The 26,753-nt window shown below is 23.4% G+C and overlaps 1 protein-coding gene across 20 annotated transcripts in view; it reads right to left on the bottom strand.

The window, feature by feature from the left end:
- Positions 1–247: 247 nt before the first annotated feature.
- Positions 248–26,753, bottom strand: part of LOC122503614 (ephrin type-B receptor 1-B) — a 162,607-nt gene continuing 136,101 nt past the window's right edge. For 3 of the 20 annotated variants that reach the window (XM_043614213.1, XM_043614216.1, XM_043614210.1), the window contains 8 exons: positions 26,389–26,500; positions 25,294–25,364; positions 23,659–23,676; positions 21,463–21,525; positions 18,245–18,421; positions 17,262–17,731; positions 15,843–16,180; positions 248–633 (listed from right to left, as the gene is read on the bottom strand). In XM_043614213.1, the coding sequence (XP_043470148.1) occupies positions 369–633; positions 15,843–16,180; positions 17,262–17,731; positions 18,245–18,421; positions 21,463–21,525; positions 23,659–23,676; positions 25,294–25,364; positions 26,389–26,500 (1,514 nt within the window). In that variant the 3' untranslated portion in view covers positions 248–368. Of the gene's footprint in view, positions 634–10,638; positions 11,508–15,842; positions 16,181–17,261; positions 17,732–18,244; positions 18,422–21,462; positions 21,526–23,658; positions 23,677–25,293; positions 25,365–26,388; positions 26,501–26,753 lie in introns of those variants that run through there. The other 17 variants (XM_043614215.1, XM_043614211.1, XM_043614227.1 and 14 more) reach the window with 14 other exon arrangements.

Raw genomic sequence — 26,753 nt, 5'->3', positions numbered from 1 at the left:
TTCAAAAGAGAATTAAAAACCCAAAAAGAAAAGTTCTTCGTGTTTTTTCTCTAGGGCAAAAAAATTTGCTTCCCCTAGGGTAAAAAACTATATTTTTTTAATCTCTTTTTTATTTACCGTGGAGAAAAATTTCTTCTCATAAAGAATTTTATTTTCACGAAAGAAAAAATTTTTTTTCGTAAATTTTTTTTCTCTACGAAGAAAGATTTTTTTAATTACATACTGGGAAAATAAAAATCTTGTTTTTTTTTTTTTTTGTTTAAAAATTGCGAGGGAGAAAAATTTTTTCTCAGCGGAGAATTAAAAAATTTTCTAGAGAGAAAAAAAAATAAGGAAAACGAAAAGAAAAAAAAATTGTCGAAAGAAAACTAGACGAGGAATCCTTGCGAGGTGGCGGACATTTGAGCGCGAAGCGCAGTGACGCTATTCATTATTTTCTTCTGATGACCAACGAGCGTGATGCCCAGTGCGGTCAATTCTTGAACAGTGACGCGCGCCGCTGCCTCGAGCGTTGTCACTCCCGCTCTTTCAAAACTCTCAGCGTAGCGTGACATTTTTATTGACGACAACCATTCATTGACGGACGTCAATTGCGTCAAGTCCACTGCGTCCGGCGCCAATGGATTCGTTCCCCTGTGAAATTTCAAAATTAAATTGTCAATTTCAATTTTTATTCGCTGGGGGAAAAAATGGGAAACTTTTTTTTTCATATTACAAAAAAATTTTTCACTCTTGGAATTTTTCTTTTTTTTACAAAAAAGAAAACTACCTAATAAAATAAACTCAAAAAAAGGATGTGTAAATTTTTTTATCTCAATAAAAAAAGCGCTCGATTTTAAAAAATTTATTTTTGCTTTTTTAAAAATCAAAACAAACTATTTTTTCAAAGGGAAAAATTTTAGAAACTAAAAAAATTTACATTATCCTTTTCTTTTTGGTTCTTTTTGGAAAAAATTATTCTTCGTCTTCCGTAAAAAATTTCTTTTGAAAATTAAAAATTGAAAAAATAATAAATTACTTAATAAATCTATGAAGAAATTAAATAATAACTAATTATTTTGTTAACATTTATAACAAATGATTGCATTAAACTGCAATCAAATTATATTTTTAACTAAATAGATAATTATTTGATAATAATAATAATAATAATAATAATAATAATAATAAATAATTACAGTTCTGTACTTAATTAATATTCATAACTAATTAATTTGTTTATAATAAAAAATAAATAATAATTATAAAAAATTACAATAAAAATTAGATAAATAATATAATAATTAAATTAATTAATAATTTATTGCAATAATTTATTGTAATTGTAATAAATTAATAAACAATTATAAAAAAATAGTAAAAAATAATAGTAAATAATTCTAATAATTTATAACTTATTAATTATTATTTAATTTTAACTAACTAATGGAAAATCCATTAGTCAACAATTTAATTATCAACTAATTAATAATTTGTTAATTAATAATTAATCAAAAATTTGCAAAAAAAAATTTTTTTCCAAAAAAAAAATAAATAAAATAAAAATTTTATAAAAAAATAAATTAAATATTAATATAATTAATATAACTAAATAAAAATAAATTTTTTTTCTTTTTTTTTCTAAATTATCAATTAATGGCAAAATTTATTTATTAAATATAAACAAATTTGTTGTTATTAATCAAATTTTTATAAATGTAATTAAAAATTAAACACAAATTGAATTACAAATTAAATAAAAAAATTATATAAAATTTGACAAATTTTCTAATCGGTTTAATCTTTTTTTTTTTTAAATAAAATTAGAAATTAAATACAAATTATTTATGATATAAAATTAAAAAAAAAATTTTTTATTGGAAGACAAATTTTCTTTTTCCTTCTATATTGAAAGGGTGATGGGGGAGAGAGGGGGGGGGGATATTTCAAGGACGGGAAAATTTTGTAAAATCAGGGACATTCTAATGATTGAAATATATATAGTATTTATTTTATATTATGGATAAAGGATCGATTACGTTTCATTGATATTTATCGTGCGAGAAAAAAATCCTTGACCAACATTTTTGCGTTTATTCGACATTCGCAATGTGATGAAAAAGATTTATCAATTTATTGATCAGTTTTATTATTTGTGTTCTGTAATTAATTGTCTCTTTCTATTTTACATTTTATTTATTCCATTCTCTGAAATTTCCAAGAAATCGGAATTTATTATTAAAACGCACAAATTTAATTCTATACTTTATTTATTTTTTTTGCATTCTTTAAAAAATCGATAATTTTTTTTTAATTTTCAATTGGGAAATAATTTTTTTTTCAAATGAAATTTTTTTTTGTTGAAAAATATTCAAATGTTAACAGTTAAATAAATATTTTTTCTTTATTTTTTAATATTTTTGAAAATGTTTTCAATTAAATTTCCATTTTTTTCATTTTAATATCTATAGTATTTTTATATTTTTTAATTTAATATTTTAATTTTTTTTCAATTTAATATTTATAAATTTTTTTTTCAATTTAATATTATTTATAAATTTTTTAAGTGCAAAATATTTTCATTTTTTTTCAACTCAATATTTTAATTTTCTTTAAGTGAAGAATATTTTCACTTTTTCTTTCAATTAAAAAATCCCTTTACTATTTTAATAGTATTTTAATTTATCGAATAAAACGTAATCGCAATAATTTTAATTTAAAAAAAAAAAATGGTTTATGTACATTTTGGAGTCAAGAAATCGTGTGCCTGGCAAACTCGTTATAATGTGAAAAACAACTATAATGGAAAAATACATTTACTTTTTCTATTTTCTATAAGGTTTTTAAAACACTAAAAAATACGTATTATTTAAAAGGGACTTTTTTTTACTCCGAAAATTTATTTTTGTAACATTCAAAAATAATTTATATTTCTATTCTCAATAATATTCCAAATAAATAGTTAAATAAATGTAAATTTATATTTATTTAATTTAGTTTAATTTATTTATAAATATTCTTTTTATTTATAAATACGTGAAAATACTTCATTTTATTTATTTATAAGTTAATTAATTTACCAATAAATTTCTATAGAAATTAAAAGAAAAAAATTCTAACTCTAAAATTCTAAAGAAATAAATTAAAAAAAATTTTTTTTTAATATTTATTTACAAATAAATAAATTACAAACTTTATTTATTTATAATAATGAAAAATTTAATTATCAATCAAAAAAAGTTAATTTAATAATAATTAAAAACTTTTTTTTCATAAATTATTTGCTACTTCTTCTGAAGGGAATAAAAATGGGAAAGTGAGAAAAAAAAGAGTAGCATTCAATTTTAATTTATTTAAAAACATAATTCGAGTAAAGCAACAACAATGTCGTTATATTAAAATTAAATGAGAAATACCTTAAACTCTAAGCTTACGATTAAGAATTTTTTTTTAATATACACATATTTAATACGTATATATATAGATATAAATATAATTTTTAATATTTATTTATAATAATTTTTTTTTCTATAAATATATATACAGAGTTCACACAGAGTGCAAAAGGAAAAAACCTTGACAGGAAAAACGATTCAAAGGCTCGCGAGCGCATTTTTATTCACACCTTTCTTTTAATATTATACTTTACTATTTTTTTTCTTTACAATTTGTTACAAAATTGTTATTAATAATTATCGAGTATTAACAAATTATTATTAATAGTTAATTACAATTTAATAAAAATAATTATTTACTATTAATAATAAATTGTTGTTAACTAGTAATAACTATTGATAATTTATTGTTAATAGTCAATAACAATTTATTGTTTTTAGTTCATTACAATTTATAACTGTTAACAATAAAAATTGTTATTAACTGTCAACAATGAATTATTATTAACTGTTAAAAATAAATTGTTATTAGCTATTAATAATTATTAACAATTTATTGCTAATAGTCAATAACAATTTATTTTTAATAGTTAATAACAATTTATTGTTAATAGTCAATAATAATTTATTTTTAACAGGTTGATAACAATTTACTGTTAAATAGTTAATGACAATTTACTGTTAAATAGTTAATGACAATTTACTGTTAAATAGTTAATAACAATTTACTGTTCATAGTTAATAACAATTTACTGTTAATAGTTAATAACATTTTATTATTAATAGTTGATAATAATTTACTGTTAACAGTTAATAAAAATTTATTATTTACTGTTAATAATAATTTGTTACAAACTATTAACAATAAATTGTTATTAACTGTTTAACAATAAATTGTTATTAACTATTTAACAATAAATTGTTATTAACCGTCAACAGTAAATTTTTATTAACTGCTAACAGTAAATTATTAGCAACTATTAATAATAAATTGTTATTAACTATTAACAGTAAATTTTTATTAACTATTATCAATAAATTGTTATTAACTATTAACTAGAAATTGTTTTTCGTTATTAATAACTATTGACAATTTATTATTAATAATATTAATAATTTGTTGTTAATTATTCCTTAATAATAATTTATTATTAACTATTAATAACAATTTGTTATAACAATTAATAATATTTATTATTAGTAATTAGAAAATATTATTATTAGCAAAATAATAATAAATTGTTTTTTAAAAAATAATATTATAAAAATTATAATAAAAAAACGTTTTTTTTATACTAATTAAAAGTAATTATTTCAATTAACTAATATTTTACAATAATTGACTCGCTCGCCTTCGAAAAGGTTAAAAATGACACGCAAAAATTATTTACACTATATAAATATAGGAAGGTGGGAAATAAAATTTGTGTTTTTTTTAACGAAATACAAAATTTAAAATTAAAAAATGAATTTTCGACGCTCAGCAAAAAATTTCTTTTTCTTTTAAAATTGTAAAAGAAAAAAATTTTAAATTTTGGAAAAAAAGACACAAATTTCAAAAACTGTTGATGAATAATCACCATATTTACCTGTATTAATAAATTTCAATTACTAATATTCATTTATATAAATAATTAGTGGCAGTGCTTTAATTTGCAATTCTAATTGCAATAGCGACCATTTCTCTTATTTTTCGTTAGCTAATTTTTTTTTTATAACTATAACTAAAATATTAATAGTAATAAAACCTAATATTAATAATAATAATAATAATAAAAGAATAAAACCTAATAATAATATTATTATTAATAATATTACTAATTATATTAATAATTAATAATAATAATTATTTAATTACTTAATTAATTATCAATTGATATTATTAATATTATTAATATTAATATTAAATGGACGTACACAATATAAATATATAATAATAATAATATATAAAAGTATAGTAATAAATACGAGTATAAAGTATCGTTATTATTTACACAATGGATGATTACGGTGCATATATGAAGCAAGCAGTGCGTTACGATAACTAAAAGGGTAACAAGCATAGCAAAAAAAATATACATTGACTACTTTTTTTAAAAAAATTAATAGGGGTGGTTGGGGATTATCCGACAGTCTCGGAAAAAAGAGAAAACTTTTTTTCCATTTTTAAATAAAAATAGAAAAAAAGGCCAAAAATTTTTTTTCTAAATAAAAGAATTTTTTTTCAAAGCGCTTCTTCATTTTTTTTTATTTTAATTTTCAAACTTCAGTGAGCGTGTGTCTGAAATTTATCTTTTTCTCTCAAAATTCATTGAGCGCTTTTCAACATTTTGTAGATTCTTTTTTTTTTAAATTTTACTAAGCGCTCCTAAAATTGAGCGCTTCTGAAATTTTTTTTTTGTCAAATTTACTAAACGCTCTTGAAATTTTTCTTTTGAAATTTACTAAGCGCTGAAATTTTTTAATTCTCGAAATTCAATTTAAATTAATTTTTTCAAAATTGAGCGCTTTTGAATTTTTTTTTTTCAAACTTGAGCGCTCTTGAAATTTTTTAATTTTCTTTCTCAAAATTCAATTTAAATTTAATTTTTTCAAAATTGAGCGCTTTTGAAATTTTATAAATTTTTTTATTTAAAATAAAAACTAAAAATTTTTTACATAGTGAGCGCTTTTAAAAATAATATTCGAAAAATATTTTTCTTTATTTATAATTTTCAGTGAGCGTTTTTCGAAAATTAAAAATATTATTATTCATTGAGCGACTTTAAAATTGAGAATTATTTCAAAATCGAGCGCATTGAAATTTTGTATAAATTTTAAAATTTCAAAGAGCGCTTTGTTAAATTTTTATAGAATTTTTTTCTCTACATTCAAAAGGAACGCTATTCAAATAGTGAGCGCAGAAATTAAAAATATTTTTAAATCTTTATTCAGCGCTTCTTGAAAAATTTCTTTTTACAATTACAGCGAGCGCTTATATTATTTTTGAAATTTTTAATATTTTATCCGCTTTCAGTGAACGCTACCTTGAAAATAAAAAAATTTTAGAGTCAAAGAGCGCTATTTGCCGCTCAAAAAAGCGTTCAAAAAATTAATCGCTTTGTTAAAAAAAATTTCTTTTTGTTCAATTTAGATTTTTTTGAATTTTTTTCTCAAAAATATTTCTCTTTTTTCCTCGATTTCCGGCCGAGGTCGTTCTACAATTTTACCTTTTTCTCAAATGCACGTTGGAGGCCGACGTAGCGGGTGGGGGTGGGGGTGGGGCACCCCTTTCCCTGATTCTGACAATTGTTAGCATTTTGTTAGTGCGCATGTGATGCTATTTTGTATTTCTCTCTCTCTCTCACACATTCTCATTCTCACTCTCACGCTATCTCTAACTTGACACTATTTTTTCTCCTCTTGTCGCTTATTACATTATTAAATGTATAAGTCAGTGTAAAAAAAAATTTCTCATGTATTTTGTATCAAAAAAAAAAAAATTCTTGTGACTCGAAAACAAAATAAAAGTTTTTTTTTTAGTAAAAAATTAAAATCCCTTCAAAAAAAAAAAATTGTCAATTTTGGTGGGGGTTGGGACTATTTTTTTCTTTTATTTCTACTTTTCTGTCAGTCTTTATTTTCAGTCTCGTGTTCCAAAATTTTTGAAACCTTTTTTTGTTCTCAAAGAAAGGAAATTCTTTTTCTTTCTTTGAAAGGAAACACAAAAAAAATTGTTTGCAAATTTGAAAATGAGTGAAAATAATTAGCGCTCGATTTGCGAATTCGAAAAAATTTATTCAGAGCCGAAAGTCTAATTTAAATTTCTAATTTAATTCTGAATGTTTTGACTTCAATATATATTTAAATTTCTTCTTTGCGCTCGTTGGTCGAATCTATCTAAAAATTCAAATTCGAGCGCTGACGTTTTGTAAACATTTTTTTTTCTTGTAAAACTGAAGTATTTTTTTCGTAATTTTCGCAAAGTTGAGAGGAAAAATATTTCCCAAATCGAGCGCGTTTAGAAAATGCTAAGAATAAAATAATTAAAAATATTTTTAAAAAAATTCTTTTAGTATTTTTCCCACCAAAATTGACAGAAAAAAAAATAAAATTTGGACGAATGTTTCATAAAACTTTTTTCCAAATTGGTTTTTGTTTTTCGTTATTTATTCTCTCTTTCGTTTTCTTTCATTTTTTTTATTTCACTGAACCTCCCTCTTAAACACTATTGCGTATATTAAATTTAATTATTTAGATTAATTAAAAATTTTTATCGATACCGCGAGATAATAAATTTTTTTCGCGATTTAATTAAATACCGCGCACATTTTTTTTTTGCTGAAGTTTCTCGAGTATAAAAATACTATTCTAAACCAGTCGAAGGTCGCGCTCCTTGTAGATAAGTCTTTTTTGTTTAATTTTATAATTAAAAGTCACGTATTTTCAACTTTTTTTTTAAAAAAAAACTTTTTTAAATACTTTGCCTTGTGCGAAAAAAATTGAAGCTGAATTTTCTATTTTTATTTCTGCTGTTGATGCAGTTTTTTTAGTAAACTTTTTTCTTCTAATTTTTTATTTTTTTTATAAATATTTTAAATATTGAGCGTAAAAAGTTTTTTTTTTTTTTTTTTTAAATTTTTGTTAAATTTTGAAATACAATGAAAATTGATTAATATTTAAAAAAGAAAAAATTACGAGCGTTGCGCTTTATAGAAAAATGAATAAATTCAAAAAACTAACGAGCGCTAAATTTTTGGAAAAATTTTGTAAATTTTCAACGCTTAAAATACAAAACTAGTGATAATGAAAAAAATTAATAACAAAAATTTCAATATTAAAAAAAATTAAAAGTAACCACCAGCGTTGCGCCTTGGAAAAAAATTGATATTTTTTTATTTCTAAAATTGTCAATTTTTCAAAAGAAAAAATTTTTGAAAATAAGTTTACAAGGGAGAAAACGTTTATAAACAAATTTTCAAAAAAGAAAATTTTTAAATAAATTTTCAAAAGACAATATTTTAAAATAAATTTTCAATTTCCTAAAAGTTGAAAAAATATTCTCTTTACTAAATTTTGTAGTTGAAAATACGTGGAGCACTATTAATTTTTTTTTAAATCGTTCGCAATAAATAATTAAATATTTATATGTGTGACGCTTTTAATTAATTAATTTTTTCTTTTCCTTTTTCCTTTAATGGATTAAACACCATGAAAAATGACGACGATGATATTTTAATTAATAAATTTGAAGTATTTAATTTAATTAACAATATATATTTATTTATTTATTTATTTATTTATAGAAAATTCTGAAAGACACGTCAAATCACGTGATTATTCTAAAAAAATTTCCGGGCTATATATTCTATAAATTTTTTTTTCGCATATATTTATATATCGCTATTCGTTGGTTGGATTCGTCATCTAAAAATTAAAAAAAAATCCCTCACAAACTACACATGGAAATCTAATAATTAATAGTTCTCTTTTTTTTATTAACGATCTACTAATATTTCTTAACATTTTTTTTCGAGCTACTATATATATATTTTTTTTTTTATTAAATACGTATATTTTCCTTTTTCTTTCTTTTTTTATTTATTTAGAAACTCTACGCTTTCGATAATCGATATTTCGATCGATTTTTTTAATTAATTCAAAAAAAAAATTTTTTTTCCTTAAATCCTCCGGAAAAGAAACATTAATTTCTTTTTATTGTAAAAAATAAATAGAAACGCGCCATTTCTGTGAGAAAAAAATTATTTTTTTTCCTTGGAGGATTGAGAAAAAAAATGGCGCGAAAGAAAAATTAATCGAGAGGGCGAGGGGTAGGGAGGGGGTTTATTTACAGCGGTTTCTAGTTTTTTTTTGTTTTGATTTGATATCGACTCTTTTTGTTGAGAGTTTATTTTTTATATGCGCTTTTCTAAAGTTCATCGTCTCGAGATTTTGGAGCGTTTCGAATCTCGACACGGGATTTGTAATTAGGAATTTTAAATAAAAAATTCTCTTTACAAGAGAATTTAAAAATAAATGTTTACTAACAGTTTAAGAAAGAAAAAAAATTTTTTAAATTTAAAAAATTCAAAATAGGCGCAAAATAAATGAGCGGAAATTGTGAGGCCGCACGTTGCGCTCGAGCGGAAAAAAAAGACGAAAACCCTTTTCGAAAATAAATAGAAAAAATTGTTTTTCTCCGCATTTTTACTTTCTTTTGTAATATTTTTTAAATTTTGCATTGTCTTTCTCCTAATTTAGAAAATTAAATTACGCAGCAAATTTTTTAAACAAAATGAAACTAAAAAATTCGGGTACGGCCGACTTGCTTCCTATTTTTGCACGAATTTAAAAATCGCCTTATAATAATAATAAGCAGTTAAATTTAAACCTAAACGTTAATAATAATAATTATAATAATAATAATTATAATAATAATAATAATAATAATAATAATAATAATAATAATAATAATAATAATTATAATAATAATAATAATAATAATAATAATAATAATAATAATAATAATAATAATAATAATAATAATAATAATAATAATATTAATCGTTAAAATGTAAAAAATGTAAAAAATAATTACAAAATGTCATCATAATAAATGTGTTTCTTTTCTTGTGATGATTTTGAGCACATCTCTCTTACTCTCTCATGCTCTCTCTCTCGGCACCTTCGACCTGCTTAAAAGGCCAAGTTGTCTATTTTTTTTAACTTGTTTTTTTTTTGCTTAAATATTTATACAGAAAATTTCGATTTATTATTATTTGTACATTTGTTAATTATTATTAATATTTTTTGGATTGTCCAAGATTACGACGAAGGTGACTAGAGAGAATGTTAGAAAGGATTTTCAAATTGTCAAAAGCGAGTGATTGTTAAGAATTTTTATTTCTTTAAGAATTGAATTCTTAAATTTAATTTTAAATTCAATTTATAATTTCAAAATTAAAAACTTAATATAACTTTTCTTTTTTTGCACGGCCAATTTTTTTTTTTGTTTTTTTTTAAATTCAGATACTTTAATATTTTATTGTTCTGAATTTCTAAGCACTTCGATTTTGTAGTTTAATTAAAAATTCAAAAAAACAAAAGCGCTCAAAAAATTGAATTAATTCAAAAAATTAAAACATAAGCGTTGCCGAATCTTTTTTCCATTTTTTTAAAATTCAAACGCTTTGAATATTTTATAATTATAAATTTCTAAATGCTTCAATTTTGTAATTGAATTTTTAATTTAAAGATAGAAGCGCTGGAAAATTTAAATTTATTCAAAAAATAAAAATTTGAGCGTTGCCGAATTTTTTTTTTTTTTTTAATTAAAAGACATAAATATTTTTTGTTCTAAATTCCCAAGCGCTTCAATTTTGTAGTTTTATTTAAAATTCAACAACAGAAGCGCTCAAATATTTGAATTTATTTAAAAAATAAAAATTTGAGCGCTGCCGAAATTTTTTTCTATTTTAAAATTAAAACGCTTCAATATTTTATTATTCACTAATTCCTAAGCGCTTTGATTTTGTAGTTTAATTTAAAATTCAAAAGCGGAAGCGCTCGAAAATTTAAATTTAATCAAAATTTGTTTAATTTAAGCGCTGCCGAGATTTTTTCCATTTTTTAAATTAAAACGCTTCAATATTCTATTGTTAATTAATTCCTAAGCGCTTCAATTATGTAGTTTTATTTAAAATTCAAAAACAGAAGTGTTAAAAAATTCGAATTTAATCAAAATTTCAAATTTTAGCGCTATCGAGATTTTTTTAAATTTAATGTTTTAAAAATGATGCATTATTTAAATATTAATAAAAAAAAAAAAAATTTGTAAAAGATTAAAAAACACTCGATTTTGAAAGTTTGATGACAGATATTGGTTGATACTAGCCAAAGTGTGTAAAGGGAACCCAATTGGGATAAGTGAGGGGTGGCTGATGTGGAAGTGCGTGTGTTGCCGCGTGTGTGTGATAGTGTAAAGTACGGCCGGCTCCTGCTGGCATTACTGGAACGGCAATCGCTGATTGGGCCTGATGGCCCACTACCTCTACGAACTGGCTTGAGCCTGAGCCTGGAATTGCCACCTGTGCAGCGTGGGCAGCCGCGCTTTGACTTGTCACATAATATGGATTGTGTGCAGGAGGCCTCACACTGTTGTTGTTGTTGTTGATGTTGTTATAGTTGTTGTTGTTGTTATTATAGATGTGGATGTCGAGTTGAGTTGTTGTTCGTAGTCGGGTACCAAAGACACCACAAAACCAAAACCACAAAGAATTAGCCCAGAAAAAAAGACGGGAGGAAGGGGAAAAAAAACTAAATGGAAATAGAACAAAGGATTTTTACAACAAAAAATATTTCTTTGCTTTACTCATTTTTACTCATTTTTTCAAATTTCAATTTTTAAATCAATTTTCGAAATTCAATCATAATTCGAAATATATTTTAATAATTCAGAAATATATTTTTTGTTGATTGGTGAAAAGATAGGAGATTTTGACAAAATTGTTGTAGAATCGGTAATGTAGGGTCACAGTCGGTAATTACCTTTGTTGGCATCGGTATGTCGGTAAAAACTATTGGCAAGTCGGTAATAATCGTCGATCGGTCGATAACAATTATGACCGAGTCGATAATAATTAGTAAGTCGATAAAGATGGTAATTTGGCCGATAATAAACAAGTCGGTAATAATTGTCGGTAAGTTGATAAAGATACTAAATCGGTCGATAATGATTGTCGGTAATTCGGTAAAGATGGTAATTCTGTCGGTAATAAACAAGTCGGTAATAACGGTCGGTAAGTCGATAAAGATAGTAAATAGGTCGATAATAAATAAGTCTGTAAATATGGTAAACCAGGCGGTAATAAATGTCGGTAAGTCGGTAAAGATGATAGTTCTGTTGATAATAAACAAGTCGGTAATAATTGTCGGTAAGCAGGAAAAGATAGTAAATCGGTCGATAATATTTGTCGGTTAGTCGGAAAAGGTGGTAATCCAGTCGATAATAATTATAAACGAGTCGATAATAATTGTCAGTAAGTCGATAAAGATGGTAATTTGGTCGATAATAAACAAGTCGGTAATACTTGTCTGTAAGTCGATAAATATGGTAATTCAGTCGATAATAAAGGAGCCGGTAGTTACCTTTTGTTAACTTTGATAAGTCGGCAAAAACTATTAGCAAGTCGGCAATAAAAGTCGAATGGTCGATAACAATTATAAAACAGTCGATAATAATGGTCGGTAAGTCGATAAAGATGGTAATTTGGTTGATAATAAACAAGCCGGTAATAACTATCGGTAGGTCGGTAAAAATGGTAATTCTGTCGATAATAAACAAGTCGGTAATAATTGTCGGTAAGTCGATAAAGATGGAAATTTAGTCGATAATAGAAAAGTCGGTAATAATTGTAAGGATAGAAATTCGGTCGATAATAAACAAGTCGGTAACAATTGTCGGTAAGTCGATAAAGATGGTAATCCAGTCGATAACAATGACAAAAAAGCCACTACAGACGGGAATTCGGTCGATAATAAACAAGTTGGTAATAATGGTCGGTAAGTCGATAAAAATTATGAACGAGTCAATAATAATTGTCGATAACAATTCTAATACGGTCGTTAGTTTTGTCGATAAGTCGATAATCATTATAAACGAGTCGATAATAATCGTCGGTAAGTCGGTAAAAATTATAAACGAGTTGATAATAATTGTCGGCAAGTAGAAAAAGATGGTAATTCGGTCGATAATGAATGTCGGTCAGTTGATAAAGATGGTTAATCCCGTCGATAATTATTATAAACGAGTCGGTAATAATTGTCGGTAAGTCGATAAAAACACTAAGTGGCTGGGGAAAAATTGTCGATAAGACGACAAGTTTACTGAAACCGATTCAATGGAAACTAGAAATTATGTTTTGCGGATGTCGGTAATATTTGTCGGCAAGGAAGATAATTTCGGTCGATAAGAAAGAAATCTACCAAAATACGTTAAAATTTTGTTGTTGTCTTTAATACTACGACTATTAATAAAAACCACTAAGTTCTTAATATTTATAACGCCCTGACCAAATTCCCAGTCGATAAGTCAGGTCACTATTTTACTAACAGTCGATAAATCAGTCGCAGTTTTTTTTGTTAATTAAAAAAATACCGTCAATTTTTTTTTTTAGGAAGTGAAAGGATTAAAATAAGGAAAAATTAAAATTCTTTTTGTTTGGTTTTTTTTTTGGTTTATAAATTTTTGTTGGAAAATTAGGATTAAAATAATAAAGCATTAAAAGCGACAAAGCTCTCTGAAAGCCACCGCAGTACGACGCGTTTACGCCCATTTTATCTACAGTATATTTTCTTTTTTCTTTTCTTTTTTTTTTGCTTTTTTTATATTACCAAAAAAAGAAACCAAAAAAATCCGCGAAAAAAAATTACGTAGACTTACGTCCATAAATTAATTTTGCTCCCAGCTTTTAAAAGCGCAAAAAAAATAATTACTTTTTACCCCGCATGAAAATTTTCAAAAATTATATTAAAATAAAAATTTGATTAAAAAAAAGGAAAATAATTAAGGAAGTTAAACAGAAAAAAAATGTTAGTGGGGAACAAATATATTGGAAAAAAAATTAAGAAAAACGACGAGGAAAATGAAAATTAATTTTCAAAGAAAAGCAGAATGAGAGAGAGAGAGAAAGAAATAAAGAAAGGTCCGTTAGAGTCCAGTTTTGACGCGTTTCCAGTAATGCCAATCAGGGTTTCTTTTTTTTTTGCCTTCACAATCTCATTATTTATTTAATTACTATTAAATATATTGATTGATTTTTCCAGGGCATCATCCTTGGGTTTCGTTTAGAACACATTTTTTACTATACAAAATTCTCCGAATTTTCTTTTCCACTATTTTTATTTATGGTGATAAAAAAAATTTTTTTTTTTGTGAAGTTTTTCATTTTTTTTTCTTAACGTGGCGTGTACAAATTCACACATATACATGTATATATATAAATAGATCAAGACAAACATTAAAGCCCAGCAATGAAACAGAGAACATAGAGCGTGTGTGAGCTTTGCTAGAATTTTTTTTTTTTGCTTTTTTTTATTCTTTAGCGAGAAACGAAAACTTGAGCTGTCGAGAAAATTAATTTATGGACACGATGTGAAATTCACGTGGCATGCGGCATGATTTAAATGCTGAGAAAATGATACATATATGTATATAAAAATAAATTAAGCAACAACTTGGCAGAAAATTAAAATAAAGTTTCTCCATCATTTTTTTCTCGTTTACGGTATTTTAAGGTTAATCCAAATAAATTAAAACGCAAAAATGAGTCACATTTTTTATATTCGTTTTAATAAATTTAATTTCAATAAATTTCCACTAAAATTTCAATTTTTTTTATCTTAATTTTCAGCCAAGTCGCTTTCACGATACAATATCGAGAAATATCAAAACTTACTGCCACAATTTATCGATATAATCGATAAAAAATCTTTTTTGATAAGCTTTTCCAAATTTTCATAAATATCCAAATATCGAACAATCGATTATTTTTAATGCCTCAATATATTGAAATTTCGTTAATACTCAACATTTCGCTAGTTCAATATATCGATATTTCGATACATCGATAGTTCGATATATTTAATATATTTTAATATATCAATAATTCGATATTTCAATACATTGATAGTTCGATATATTTCGATAAATCAATAGTTTAATATATTTCAATACATCGATAGTTCGATACATTGATAGTCCGATATTATTAAATATATATATTGATAGTTCGATATATTTTAATATATCGATAGTTTGATATATCGATAGTTCGATATATTGGAGTTAGGTTATATCGATAGTTTGATATATTAAAATTTTGATACATCGATAGTTCGATTAGTTAATATTTTTGTAACGACAGTTCGATATATCGATAATTCTGTTTTGATAGATCGATATATTGATATTCAGATTATTGAGTATTTCGATAATTTCTGTATCGACAGTTTCGATATTTTACGATATATCGAATTGATAATTTTGGAAAAATGGAAAATTTCGATTTTTCGATATATATCGATAGTGTATCGTTATTTAACTTTGATGATGATTAGGCTTGCACCGATCGTACTACGTTAGTCAAATTCCCTAACAAATTAATTTTTTAAATAAAATTATCATTTTTTTTTTTTTTTTTGATTTGTTAATTATGAATGACTTAATAGTAGAGCTAGTCACGTTTACTATATTATATATAATTTTATTACTAATTATTATCCTCATGAGTATAATTTTTATTTTTATTCTCATCACATGAGAAATGTTTATTTTTTTATATATATTAGTTGAATTATAATCGTGAGGATTAACATTTTTTATTATTCTTTATTAAAAAATTGAATTAATTTTTCAAAGAAAATAATGATAAATTATGATTTATCGAGAGAAAATAATAATAATAATAATAATAATGAAACAATGTTTACCTGTTTTGGGCGATTTTTCTCAATGTATCGGGACTGCGTATTAATTTGTCAAGTGTTTGCGTTAAATTAGCAAATGTAGGCCGATGTGTACGCTCCTTTTGCCAACAGTCCAACATTAGTTGATAAATTGCTTCGGGACAGTCCATTGGCGCTGGTAGTCGATAGCCTTTTTCAATGGACTTTATCACATCTTGATTAGACCAGTTCCAATATGGCCGCTCACCATATGACATAACCTCCCAACAGACGATACCCATACTCCAAACGTCGGATGCGCTTGTGAATTTTCTGAACGCTATTGCCTCAGGCGCTGTCCATCGTACAGGGATTTTTCCACCCTAAACAAAATATTCAAAAATTTTTTTTTTATTTAAAAATTCACAAAATTGTTGGTAAAGTCGGTAATAATGATGAAAAAGTCGGTAATAACTGTCAATAAGATGATAGAATTAAATAAAGTCGATAATAACTGTCGGTAAGTCGATAAAAATGGTAATTCTGTCGATAATAAACAAGTCGGCAATAACTGTCGGTAATTTGGTAAAGATAGTAATTTTGTTGATAATAAACAAGTCGGTAATAATGGTCGGTAAGTCGATAAAGATGGTAATTCAGTCGATATTAAACAAGTCGGTAAAGATGGTAAATCAGTCGGTAATAATGGTCGGTAAATCGATAAAGATAGTAAATCGGTCGATAATAAATAAGTCGATAAAGATGGTAATTTTGTGGATAATAAACAAGTCGGTAATAACTGTCGGGAAGTCGATAAAAATGGTAATTCTGTCAAAAATAAATAAGTCGGCAATAACTGTCGGTAATTCGGTAAATATAGTAATTCGGTCGATAATAAACAAAACGGTAATAATTGTGGCTAAGTCAATAAAGATGATAATCTAGTGGGTAATATTATCGATAAGTTGATAACTATTACTATAATTTAAAATTTGTTAAACTTATTAGTATGCGAATAAAAATTTTATTAACAGTCGGTAACTATTATCAATAAATTTGTTACTAAGGTCGATAACTCGAGAATCGTTGTCGGTAAGTCTATAGATTTTAAGAACCCGCCGATAATAATAAACTTTGTAAACTAGTCGATAATACTTATCGACAAAAAGTTTCGGCAAGTCGATAACAAGTATTAACAGTCGCAATAATTACTGACATTAACGTCGATAAGTATTGTCAACTAGCCTATAATAATTATCGACATAAATGTCGGCAAGTCGATAATAATAACCAACCGTCGGTAATAATTATCGACATTAACGTCGATAAGTATTGTCAACTAGTCTATAATAATAATCGACACAAATGTCGGTAAGTCGATAATAATTACCAACAGTCGGTAAAAGCTATAGACAATTATAATTAAATTTAAAAAAATTTATATTATTTCTTTTCGCTACTTACCCTTGTCGTGTACGCTCCCTCCGTCGCGCTCTCGATCTCGCGACTCAAGCCAAAATCGGCAATTTTGCATACTAGAGCAGCATTGACGAGGACATTTCTCGCGGCAAGATCACGATGCACATAATTCATTTCGGCGAGATACTGCATACCGCTTGCAATGCCACGCAACATTCCAACAAGTTGAAGAACTTGAAATTTACCATCGTTTGCGCGTAAAAATGTATCGAGACTTCCATTCTCCATGAATTCAGTGATAATCATCACTGGATTACTCTTGGTCACCACCCCCTGAAGGAATATCACATTGGGGTGCTCAAACTGACCCATTATCGATGCTTCAGTCAGGAAGTCGTTGCGCGCCTTATCGGCTGAGCCCGGCTTCAATGTCTTTATTGCCACGTCAATTTCCGATCGACCGTCGGGTGGTAATTTTAATTTTCCACGGCACACGTCACCGAATTCACCTCCACCTGTAAATAGATGCAAAAAAATGTATTTCGTGTTTAAAAAAAATCGTAAATAGTATCATTCGATTCGTTGTGAAATTCTGAGAAAAAAAGTCTTTGGAGAAATTTTGATATAATTTGTACTTTAAGAGCTGGAGTGATTTAAAGTTTGTTCTATAGGTTCGGCCAAAGCGTTCTGGCGTAAATTGTTCTAGATCCAACGGGATGAAAAAGTGGGAGGAGAAAAAATGTGACGGTCCCCAATTGTCCGGTGCTGGAGAATTCGCGGAAAAGTAGGGAGAGCAATTAACAAGAAAAAGTGGGGAGCGCGTTCGGCTAGTTGAACGCGAGGCCGAACACAATTTCAAATCTTAAAATCCCTCTAAATCAAAGAGATTTCGCTCTAGAGAAAAATTCCAAAGACATTTTTTTCTTTAGTTTTTCATTATCTATCCAATTAAACTATAACCAAAGGAAAAAATTAAAGGGAAAATTATAAAATTGGCAAAAAACTATCTATCGAGAAGAAAATCTTACCTATAATTGCCTCTATCGTGATATATCCAGCGTCAATTTCACGGGCAAATTCACGAACTGCTTGATTTGGATCCTCGTAAGTGTGAGGATCAACGTAACTCCTGGAGCTCGCGCCCCCTGCACCACCAGCACCCGCGCCAGCGACTCCCACTGCAGGTGTGAAGAGAGGCGTTGTCACTGCAATGTCACGAAAACAGAGTTCATTATATTTACAACGGGGCCGACCTTGTGAATTTTTGACGGAAATTTTTTCTTTTATTTTTTCATTTTAATTTAATTTTCAGTTATATCAACGTTTCTCAATTTCACTATTTTTTTTAAATTTCAAAATAATTTTATTTTATTTAAATTTTTCATAACCCAATTCCAAATTTTTCGATCAGTTAATTGTTAATACTGTAATTTAATTTTTTAACCACGTATTGAAATAAAATGTGAATAAAAAAATTTATAAACAAATATTAATAAAAAGTTATAAAAATAAAAATTAAAGAAATAAATACATATTAATACAAAATAATTATTAAAAAAAATGATTATTAAAAAAAGAATAAAAAATAATTATTAAAAACGAAATATTAAAAAATATTGTTTAATTTAAAAAAAAAATAATAAAGTATAAACTAAAAATTAAAAATGTAAATAAATAAAAAATGTAAACAATAATTAATAATGATATAAAATAATCATAATAATAATAATTTTTTAATATTAAATAAATTATATGCAATAAAAATAAAGAAATTATAAATTAATTAATTAAACAGAGAGTAAAACAAATTAAAAATTTCTTAAAAATTAATTTTGCTTTAATAATTAAGAATTAATAAATAAATTTAAAATTTAAAAAGTTTTTAATATGAAACAAATGAAAATGTTAATTAAAAATATAAAATAAATTCAAAAATAATTTAACAAAATATATTTATATTCAATTATTAATAAATAATAAAATAATAAAGTTAATTAAAGAAATGAAACAAACAAAATATTTAATAAATAAAATAGTAAAATTAACAATATTTAAAACAATTAAAAAAAGTTAAGCGAATAATTGAAAATAAAAATTCAATAAAAAGTTGATTTATTATAAAAATTAAAACGAAAATAAATAAAAATAATTTATTTATAAAATTACACAAAGTTTTAAATAATTTAAAAAATGAAATAAAAAAAATTGAAAAAAGTGAATAAAATCGAATATTAAAAAATAAAATTGAAAAATAAAAGGAAAAATAATAATTAAAAATAAAAAGAAGTTAAAACTTAGAAATTTTGAATGAAAAATAAAAGAATAAAAGAATAAATTTTCAAAAAATAAAAAATCAAACCAAAACACCATAAAAATGTTGTCCCTAAACAATCCTTTTTTATCGAGAACACGCAAAAAATACAATTTTTCCAAAAAATATCCCAAATTCCAAGACATTGAGTTTCAAGTGAAAATTTTTTAATTTTCACTTTTTTTTGTCAGCCGCCAAAGATTCGAGTACAGCCAAAAAAAAATTTTCATGCATATTTTTATTTTTTGCTTAAAAAAAAATTTTTTCAAAAAGTGTCAAAGATAAAATTGTAATATTTTTTTTTATTTTTTATTTGTCAGTAAACATTGCAATACAATTCAACTGAAACAGTTGAATTCATTGGAACAAATCGATTTCAGCGCAAAATTTGCGCAAATTTCATTTATAAGAGACAAACTTTTTTTTTATTTATTGTGCAGAAATTAATAATTACGAAATTCTAACAAAGTAATAAATAATAAATTACCGTAGCGTGTAATTTAATTTATTTTGTTTTTTTTCCTCTTCTTTTTTGTTTACAAATTTTTATTAAACTTACGTCATTGTTTAACTGTCACTGGAAATATGTGCTTATTAACTTTCTAATACAACTAATTATTATTTACTTTGCGCTCAAGCCGCTTATTATTGTGACTTTTATTGACGTACTAATTCCATTGTCTCCGGAGATTTTCTTTTCTCATACAATAATTCTCTCTTTATTATTTTTTTCCTTTGATTTTTTTTTGAATTTTTTTTCTCTTTTTAATATTTTGAGTGAATCTTTATTTTTTTTGTATTTAATTTTGTAAATAAAGTTTGTAATTAATTTTTTTTTATTTGAATTTTGCGCTGAAATCGAATTGAATTGAAATTTCTTTTTTTACTGTTCTCGTTTTCAAAGAAATTGGAATTTTTTTTTGTTTAGGATTTATTTTATATTTTAATTAATAGAAGAAAAATAATTAAATTTATCAAAAGTAAAACATTTTATTTATAGTTGAAATTACAATATTTTTTGCCCGTTTGTATTAAATAATTTAAAATATTAAACAAAAAAATTTTTTTTTTAATTTTAATTCACAAAAGTAAAAATTTTCCACTAAAAAATTTTAATTGACGAAAGTAAAAATTTTTAATTAACTTTATTCAATAATTGAAAAATAGAAAATTTTTTCATTGCTTAGTTAATTAGACGATTAATAATTCATTGGACGGAATTTCATTTCCCTTTCTTTGAAAACGAGATTCGTAAAAATTTTTTTTTCCATGAAATTTATAAAAATATATTATATTATATATAAAAAAAATAACAGACATCAAAATTCGATTAAAAATTGAATAACATTTCCCTTGATATTAAACAATTGTATAACAAATATTTATATATTATTAAAGAATAATAAAAAGAAGATGCAAGGATCATGCTTCATTCCAATAAAGACTAAAAATCTAGAAGAAAACAAAAAGTGTTCGTGCAAAAAAAAATATTTCAAAACAAATAAAAAAAAAATAAAAATATTTTAGAAAAATATTTTTATATTATTTATTTTTTTAATTGTTAACAATTTTTTTTTTTTTTAATAAAAAAAAAACAAAAGCGCTTGTTTAAAAAATTTTATTTCTATTTAATTTTTTGTTATTTTGCATTTTGAGTCGCTTAAAAAATAAAAAAAAATCATTAAGACTTTTCTCTAGCGCTTCATTTTGACGATGCTAAAAGTTTCAACGCTTTATTTGTAGCATTTTGTTTATAAAATACTTAGATTTTGTTTTTAAAACGCCTAAAAAATCTTTAACATTTTTTTTCGAAACGTTTAAAATTTTAAAATGCAAAATGCAAAAAATGCGCTCGATTATTAAAGGTGTTAAAATTTTTCCAAAAAAAAAAGATAATTTCACCTTTTTTCAAAAAGCAACAGAAAAAAAACTTACACGACGATTTCGTCTTATTTGTGTGGGTTGTCACAATCGGTGAACTGTCCATTTTGCAGTGCACTGTGAACAACACAACAACCAATAAACTCATAAACAGCAACAGAAAATGCAAAAAAAAGAAAAATTAAATTTAAACTGTATTAAAATAAATTAATTTCAAAATTATTTTTTAATTCTAGCAAATTAATGTCTAAACAAATTTAAGAAAATAAACTAGAAAATTAATTTTAAAAATAAAAAGAAAGCAATAAAAAGAATTAAATTAGCAAAATTGCTTCTTACTTTTATTTCTGTTTAATGATAAAAATAATATCAATAAATAATTATTTTTGTCACTATTATTATTTGTAAAAAAAATTTAATTAGATCAATTATGTTAAGCGATAGAAAATAAATAATTTCATTTATTAATAAATAAATAAATAATTTCAATTAAATAAAATATTGCAAAAAAGGAAAAAATAAAAAAAATTGTAAACAAGCGCGCTTGTTAAATTAAAAAAAAACGATTGTGAGTGATTAGAAAAAATGCAGCATGCAATAAATAAAAAACAAACCAAACTATGCAGGCAAAGCGCGCACGCCCGCATAAGCACACAAAAAGCATTCAATTTTTTATTTTTTTTTTAAATTTGGTCAATTCGCAAAAAATTTTAAAAAAGCGTAATGCGCAGAATATATTAATTTTTTTTAATCAGGCAAAGATTAATTTTTAATGAAGGATTAATTTTCAATTTTTAATTAAAGATTAATTTTTAATAAAGGTTTGAGTTTCTTTCATCTACTATTAATTCAAAATTAATTAAAAGTAAATTTAAAATTTGGAAAAAAATTAAAGCAAACATTTTTTGTTTAAGCGCTGATAAAGCTTTTGAAAAAAATGTCTAAAGCACAAATTTTGAAGCGTTAAATATTTAACTGCCCTCAATATCAAACTAAATTAATATTCATTTTTATTAATAATTATTAGTTAATAATAATTTTTTAATTAAAAATTATTAATTAATAATAATAGTATTTTAATTAATAATTATTCATTAAAAAAAATTTTTTAATTAATAATATTTAAATGAATAACCATTAATAATTAATTAATTAATTAATTAATTATTGATTAATTAATTAATTATTTCATAAAATTTAATTATTTATTAATTTAATTTAATTTGAAGCTTGAAAGAAATTTTTTTTTATTAAAAAGCGGAAAAAACTGTCAGTGCTCAAAATTTGAAAGTGAGAAAAATTGTAAGTGCTCGAAATTTAAGATATTGAGAAATCCTTGTTTTTCAATTATTATTTTAATTTTAATTTCAATTTTAATTACAATTTTAATTACAATTGAAAATTTTAATTGAAAATCTCTTATTATAATTTTGAATTTTAATTATTTTGAATTCTAATTTTCAATTTTAATTTTCAATTTTTATTTATAAATTCTTATTTATAATTTTCAATTCTAATTTTTAATTTTCAATTTCAATTTTTAATTTTAATTTCCAATTTTTAATTAAATATAAAAAATAATTTTTTAACCCAGTAATAAAAGAAATTTCAATTATTATTAAAGTGAAAAATGAAAATAATTTTTTTTTAATTTTAATGAAGTTTTTAATTCTTAAATTATTTATTTAATTTCAAATCTCTTCAAATTGAAAAAATCGATAATTTTTTTTGAATTGAAAGAAAAGTAGGTAATTTTTTCAAAAGGAAAAAAACAATTTCCTTGAATTGAATAAAAGTAATTTTATCAAAGTGAAAGAAATATTTTTTTTCGAATTGAAAAAATTAATTTCTTCGAATTGAAAAAAATAATTTTTTCGAAGTGAAAAAAAACAACATTTTTTCCATTTGCTTTCATATTTGCGCAAAAATATTTTTTTTTTCATTTATTCATAAACAATTTACGAACAACAGTCGTAAATTATTGCCCGGATTTTTTTCGTGTGCGTATGCGCTCGTTTGCATTTAAAAAAAAAGAAAAAAGATTTTTTACTACAATTTCCTTTTTTTTCACTAAATCTATTTTTCATTCTCAGGGGTGCAATGTGACAAAAACTACCACAAATAAATCTAATTATACAAAAAAAATCACTAAGAAAAAAAATGTAAAAAAAAATTTTAGTCCGAGACCCTAAAAAAAAAAATTTTTTTTTTTTTTTTTTTGAAAGAGGTGCTTGGATATTTTTGACTTACTGTAGGTCACAACTAGTCCTGAAGTAGCAGGCGATTGTGTACATTGTTTCATTAGGTTCATTAGGTTTTTTGATGGAGGCAGGTTCAATAGTTTAGGGTTAACGCACATGAAAAGAAATAATTGAAAGAATTTCGTTAGAAAATATGGCACACACAATGCGGGCCAGTCAAAAAAATTCAATATTTTTCTCATAGCCAAATATTATACATATTTTTTTTTAATTATTTTTAAAATTTCAATTTTTTTAATTTTTTAATTTTTAAAAAATTTAAAAAAATTTTTTAATTTTATTTTTATAATTGAACAATTTATTTTATTCGACATTTTTTCATTAGAACAATATTTTTGTTACAATTTTTCGAATAATAAATTTCGTTTTTTGAAGAAATTCCCTTTTACTAAAAATTTTTTTTTCATTAGAACAATATTTTTGTAACAATTTTTATATAATAAATTTTGTTTTTTCGAAAAAATTCCCTTTTACTAAAAATATTTTTTCATTAAAACAATTTTAAAATTTTTTTCCACTATGAACATTTCTTTTTTTAACAAAATTTTTTATGAATTGATTTTTTTTTATTCTGAACCTTCTTTTTACGTGGAAAAATTGTTTATTTAAAGCAAATTTTTTAATTAACAATTTTTTTACCGAAGCAATTTTTTGTAGTAAAAATATTTGTTTAATTTTTTTGAAATTAAATTTTTTCTTTAAAACAATTTTTTTTTACTCAAAATATTTTTTTATTTAAACAATTTTGTCTTTATCAACTAATTTGCTTTTATTAAATTTTTCTTTCAACTAATTTTTTATTTTACGAAAAGTAATTTTGCCCTTGAAACAATTTTTTTTACTGAAACAAATTTATCCCTTGAAACAATTTTTTTTTTCGAAAACAAATTTTCTTATAAAAACAATTTTTAACAAAATATTTTCATTTTTTTTTAATTTATTTTTTCTTTCTGTTTTGACCATTCTGAATATTTTAGTAGTTATTTATCAAATAATTTTAATGGAAATTGTTCTAATTTCTCCGATAATTTTACTGAATTCTTTGTTTCAAAATTTACTAAATTTATTTAAGTTTTGTTCTAATTTTTTTTTTTTTTTTTTTTTTTTTTTTTTTTTAATTGAAGTAATTGATTTTTTTCTCTTCTAATTTTACTGAATTATTTAAAACATTTTTCTACAAATTTCGATTTTTATTAAAACAATTTTCCTTTTTATCTCAATTAAAAAAAAAAGTAAAAAAAAAATTAAAAATTCAATTATCTTTCCTCTTTTTTTCCAAGTTTTTTTTTTATTTCGTGTCTAAAAAGGGTTCACTCAACAACAATGTGAGAAAATCATTAAAGATTTAAAAGATAATATACGAGGGTGTGATATATATATATAGTATACTTGCTAAGACTAAAGAGGGGTGGGGGGGATGGTTTCAAATATTAGTCACAAGACAGGAGGGCGTAAGTGAGACAACTATATATAGAGCAATAAGGGGTTGTGAATAAATTTTCTATTTATAGAAAAAAAAATAATAAAAAAAAATATTATATATATATATATAGGTATATGAAAGAGTATAGATAAAATATTTGAAGTTTAGAGAATAAAATTAGGAAAAAATGCACACACGTACCTTCGCCATTTCTGTATTCCAATGTGTCGCAATCGCTTGGCTGCTTCTTGTTGCATTCGTCAGAGGCCCTGCTGCATCGATATTCGATTATATAATGCGGAATATTTTATTTTTTCAACTTAAAAAAAAGGGAGGAAAATATTTTTTTCTTTATTAATTTTCCTATTTTTAATATTTTTTCTCATATTTATTTTTTTTTATTATTATTTTTTGTTGTTTATTTTTATCACTTTTATTTATTTCAATTCGTTTTCTAATTATTTTTATTTACTTTTTTATTTTTTTTTGTTTATTTTTTTATTTTTATTTATTTCTCATCGTTTTGTAATTATTTTATTTATTTTTATTTACTTCTTTCATTATTTTTTGCCTATCTTCATTAGTTTTGTTTATTATTTGTTGTCGTTATTTTTACTTACTTTTTTTACTATTTTTCATTTTTATTTTATTTATTTTTTATTTTATTTCATTTTATTTTTTATTTTTATCATTTACTATTTGCATTTATTTTTTGTTTATTTTCATTCAATATTTTTATTATTTTTCAATTTTTTTTATTATTTTTATTTATTTATATATTTTTTTATTTATAACTTGTAATAAATAAATATTTATAGTGAATATTTTTATTATTTTTTTTATTATTTTGCAATTTTTATTGAAATAAAATGTTTATTATTAATTTTTTCCAAAATATACGATTTATTCCCAACGGGTCACCCATCCAAATAGTAACCTCGCTCAAAGCTGCTTAACTTTATTGATCAGGCAGCAAGCACTTAGTTACACCTTTATACACTAACGCACTTCATTCATTATTATTTTTTATACATTACTTCTATTGCCATTAATTTTTTTTAATGCTTTTATTACTTTATTTATTTTTTATTATGTTTTTACTTTATTTATTACTTTTTATTATTATTATTTATTAAAAATAGGGAAAATTAATAATTATATAATATTTTCTTTTGCAAAATAAAAATGTTTCCAAATTTCATATAAATTTTGTAATCAATATTTTTTATAAAGAAAAGAAACAAAATAGAAAAAAAAATAAAAAAAAATTGTCAAGTATAATAAAATTGATATTACCTTCTGAGGAAGAGAACAGTCATAATAATAATAATGACAAGAAGAACGACAACAGCGACAATTGCTCCGGCAATGATCCGCACCTGCATATTGTCCTCGTCACCAACATAATCTGTTAAATAAATAAACAAATAAATATATAAATAACAACAAATATTATTTTACAAAAACAAATTATTTAAAAAAAATTGTTTTCAGTAATTAATTTTTATTTTTTATCTACGAATAAATTTAATTAGAAATGAAATAAATAAATAAACAAAAATTTATAAATATAAACAAACAACCAAAAATAAATAAATTAATAAATAAACAATAACTATTCGACTACTTTTATTAATTGTTTTCTTTTCTTTTATTTATTT

This window comes from Leptopilina heterotoma, unplaced genomic scaffold (genome assembly GCF_015476425.1).
Source record: "Leptopilina heterotoma isolate Lh14 unplaced genomic scaffold, ASM1547642v1 Lhet_265, whole genome shotgun sequence".
In the NCBI taxonomy this organism is placed as follows: Eukaryota; Metazoa; Arthropoda; class Insecta; order Hymenoptera; family Figitidae; genus Leptopilina; species Leptopilina heterotoma.
Note: the sequence above shows the minus strand (reverse complement) of the source record. Positions and strands in the feature narration are given on the sequence as shown.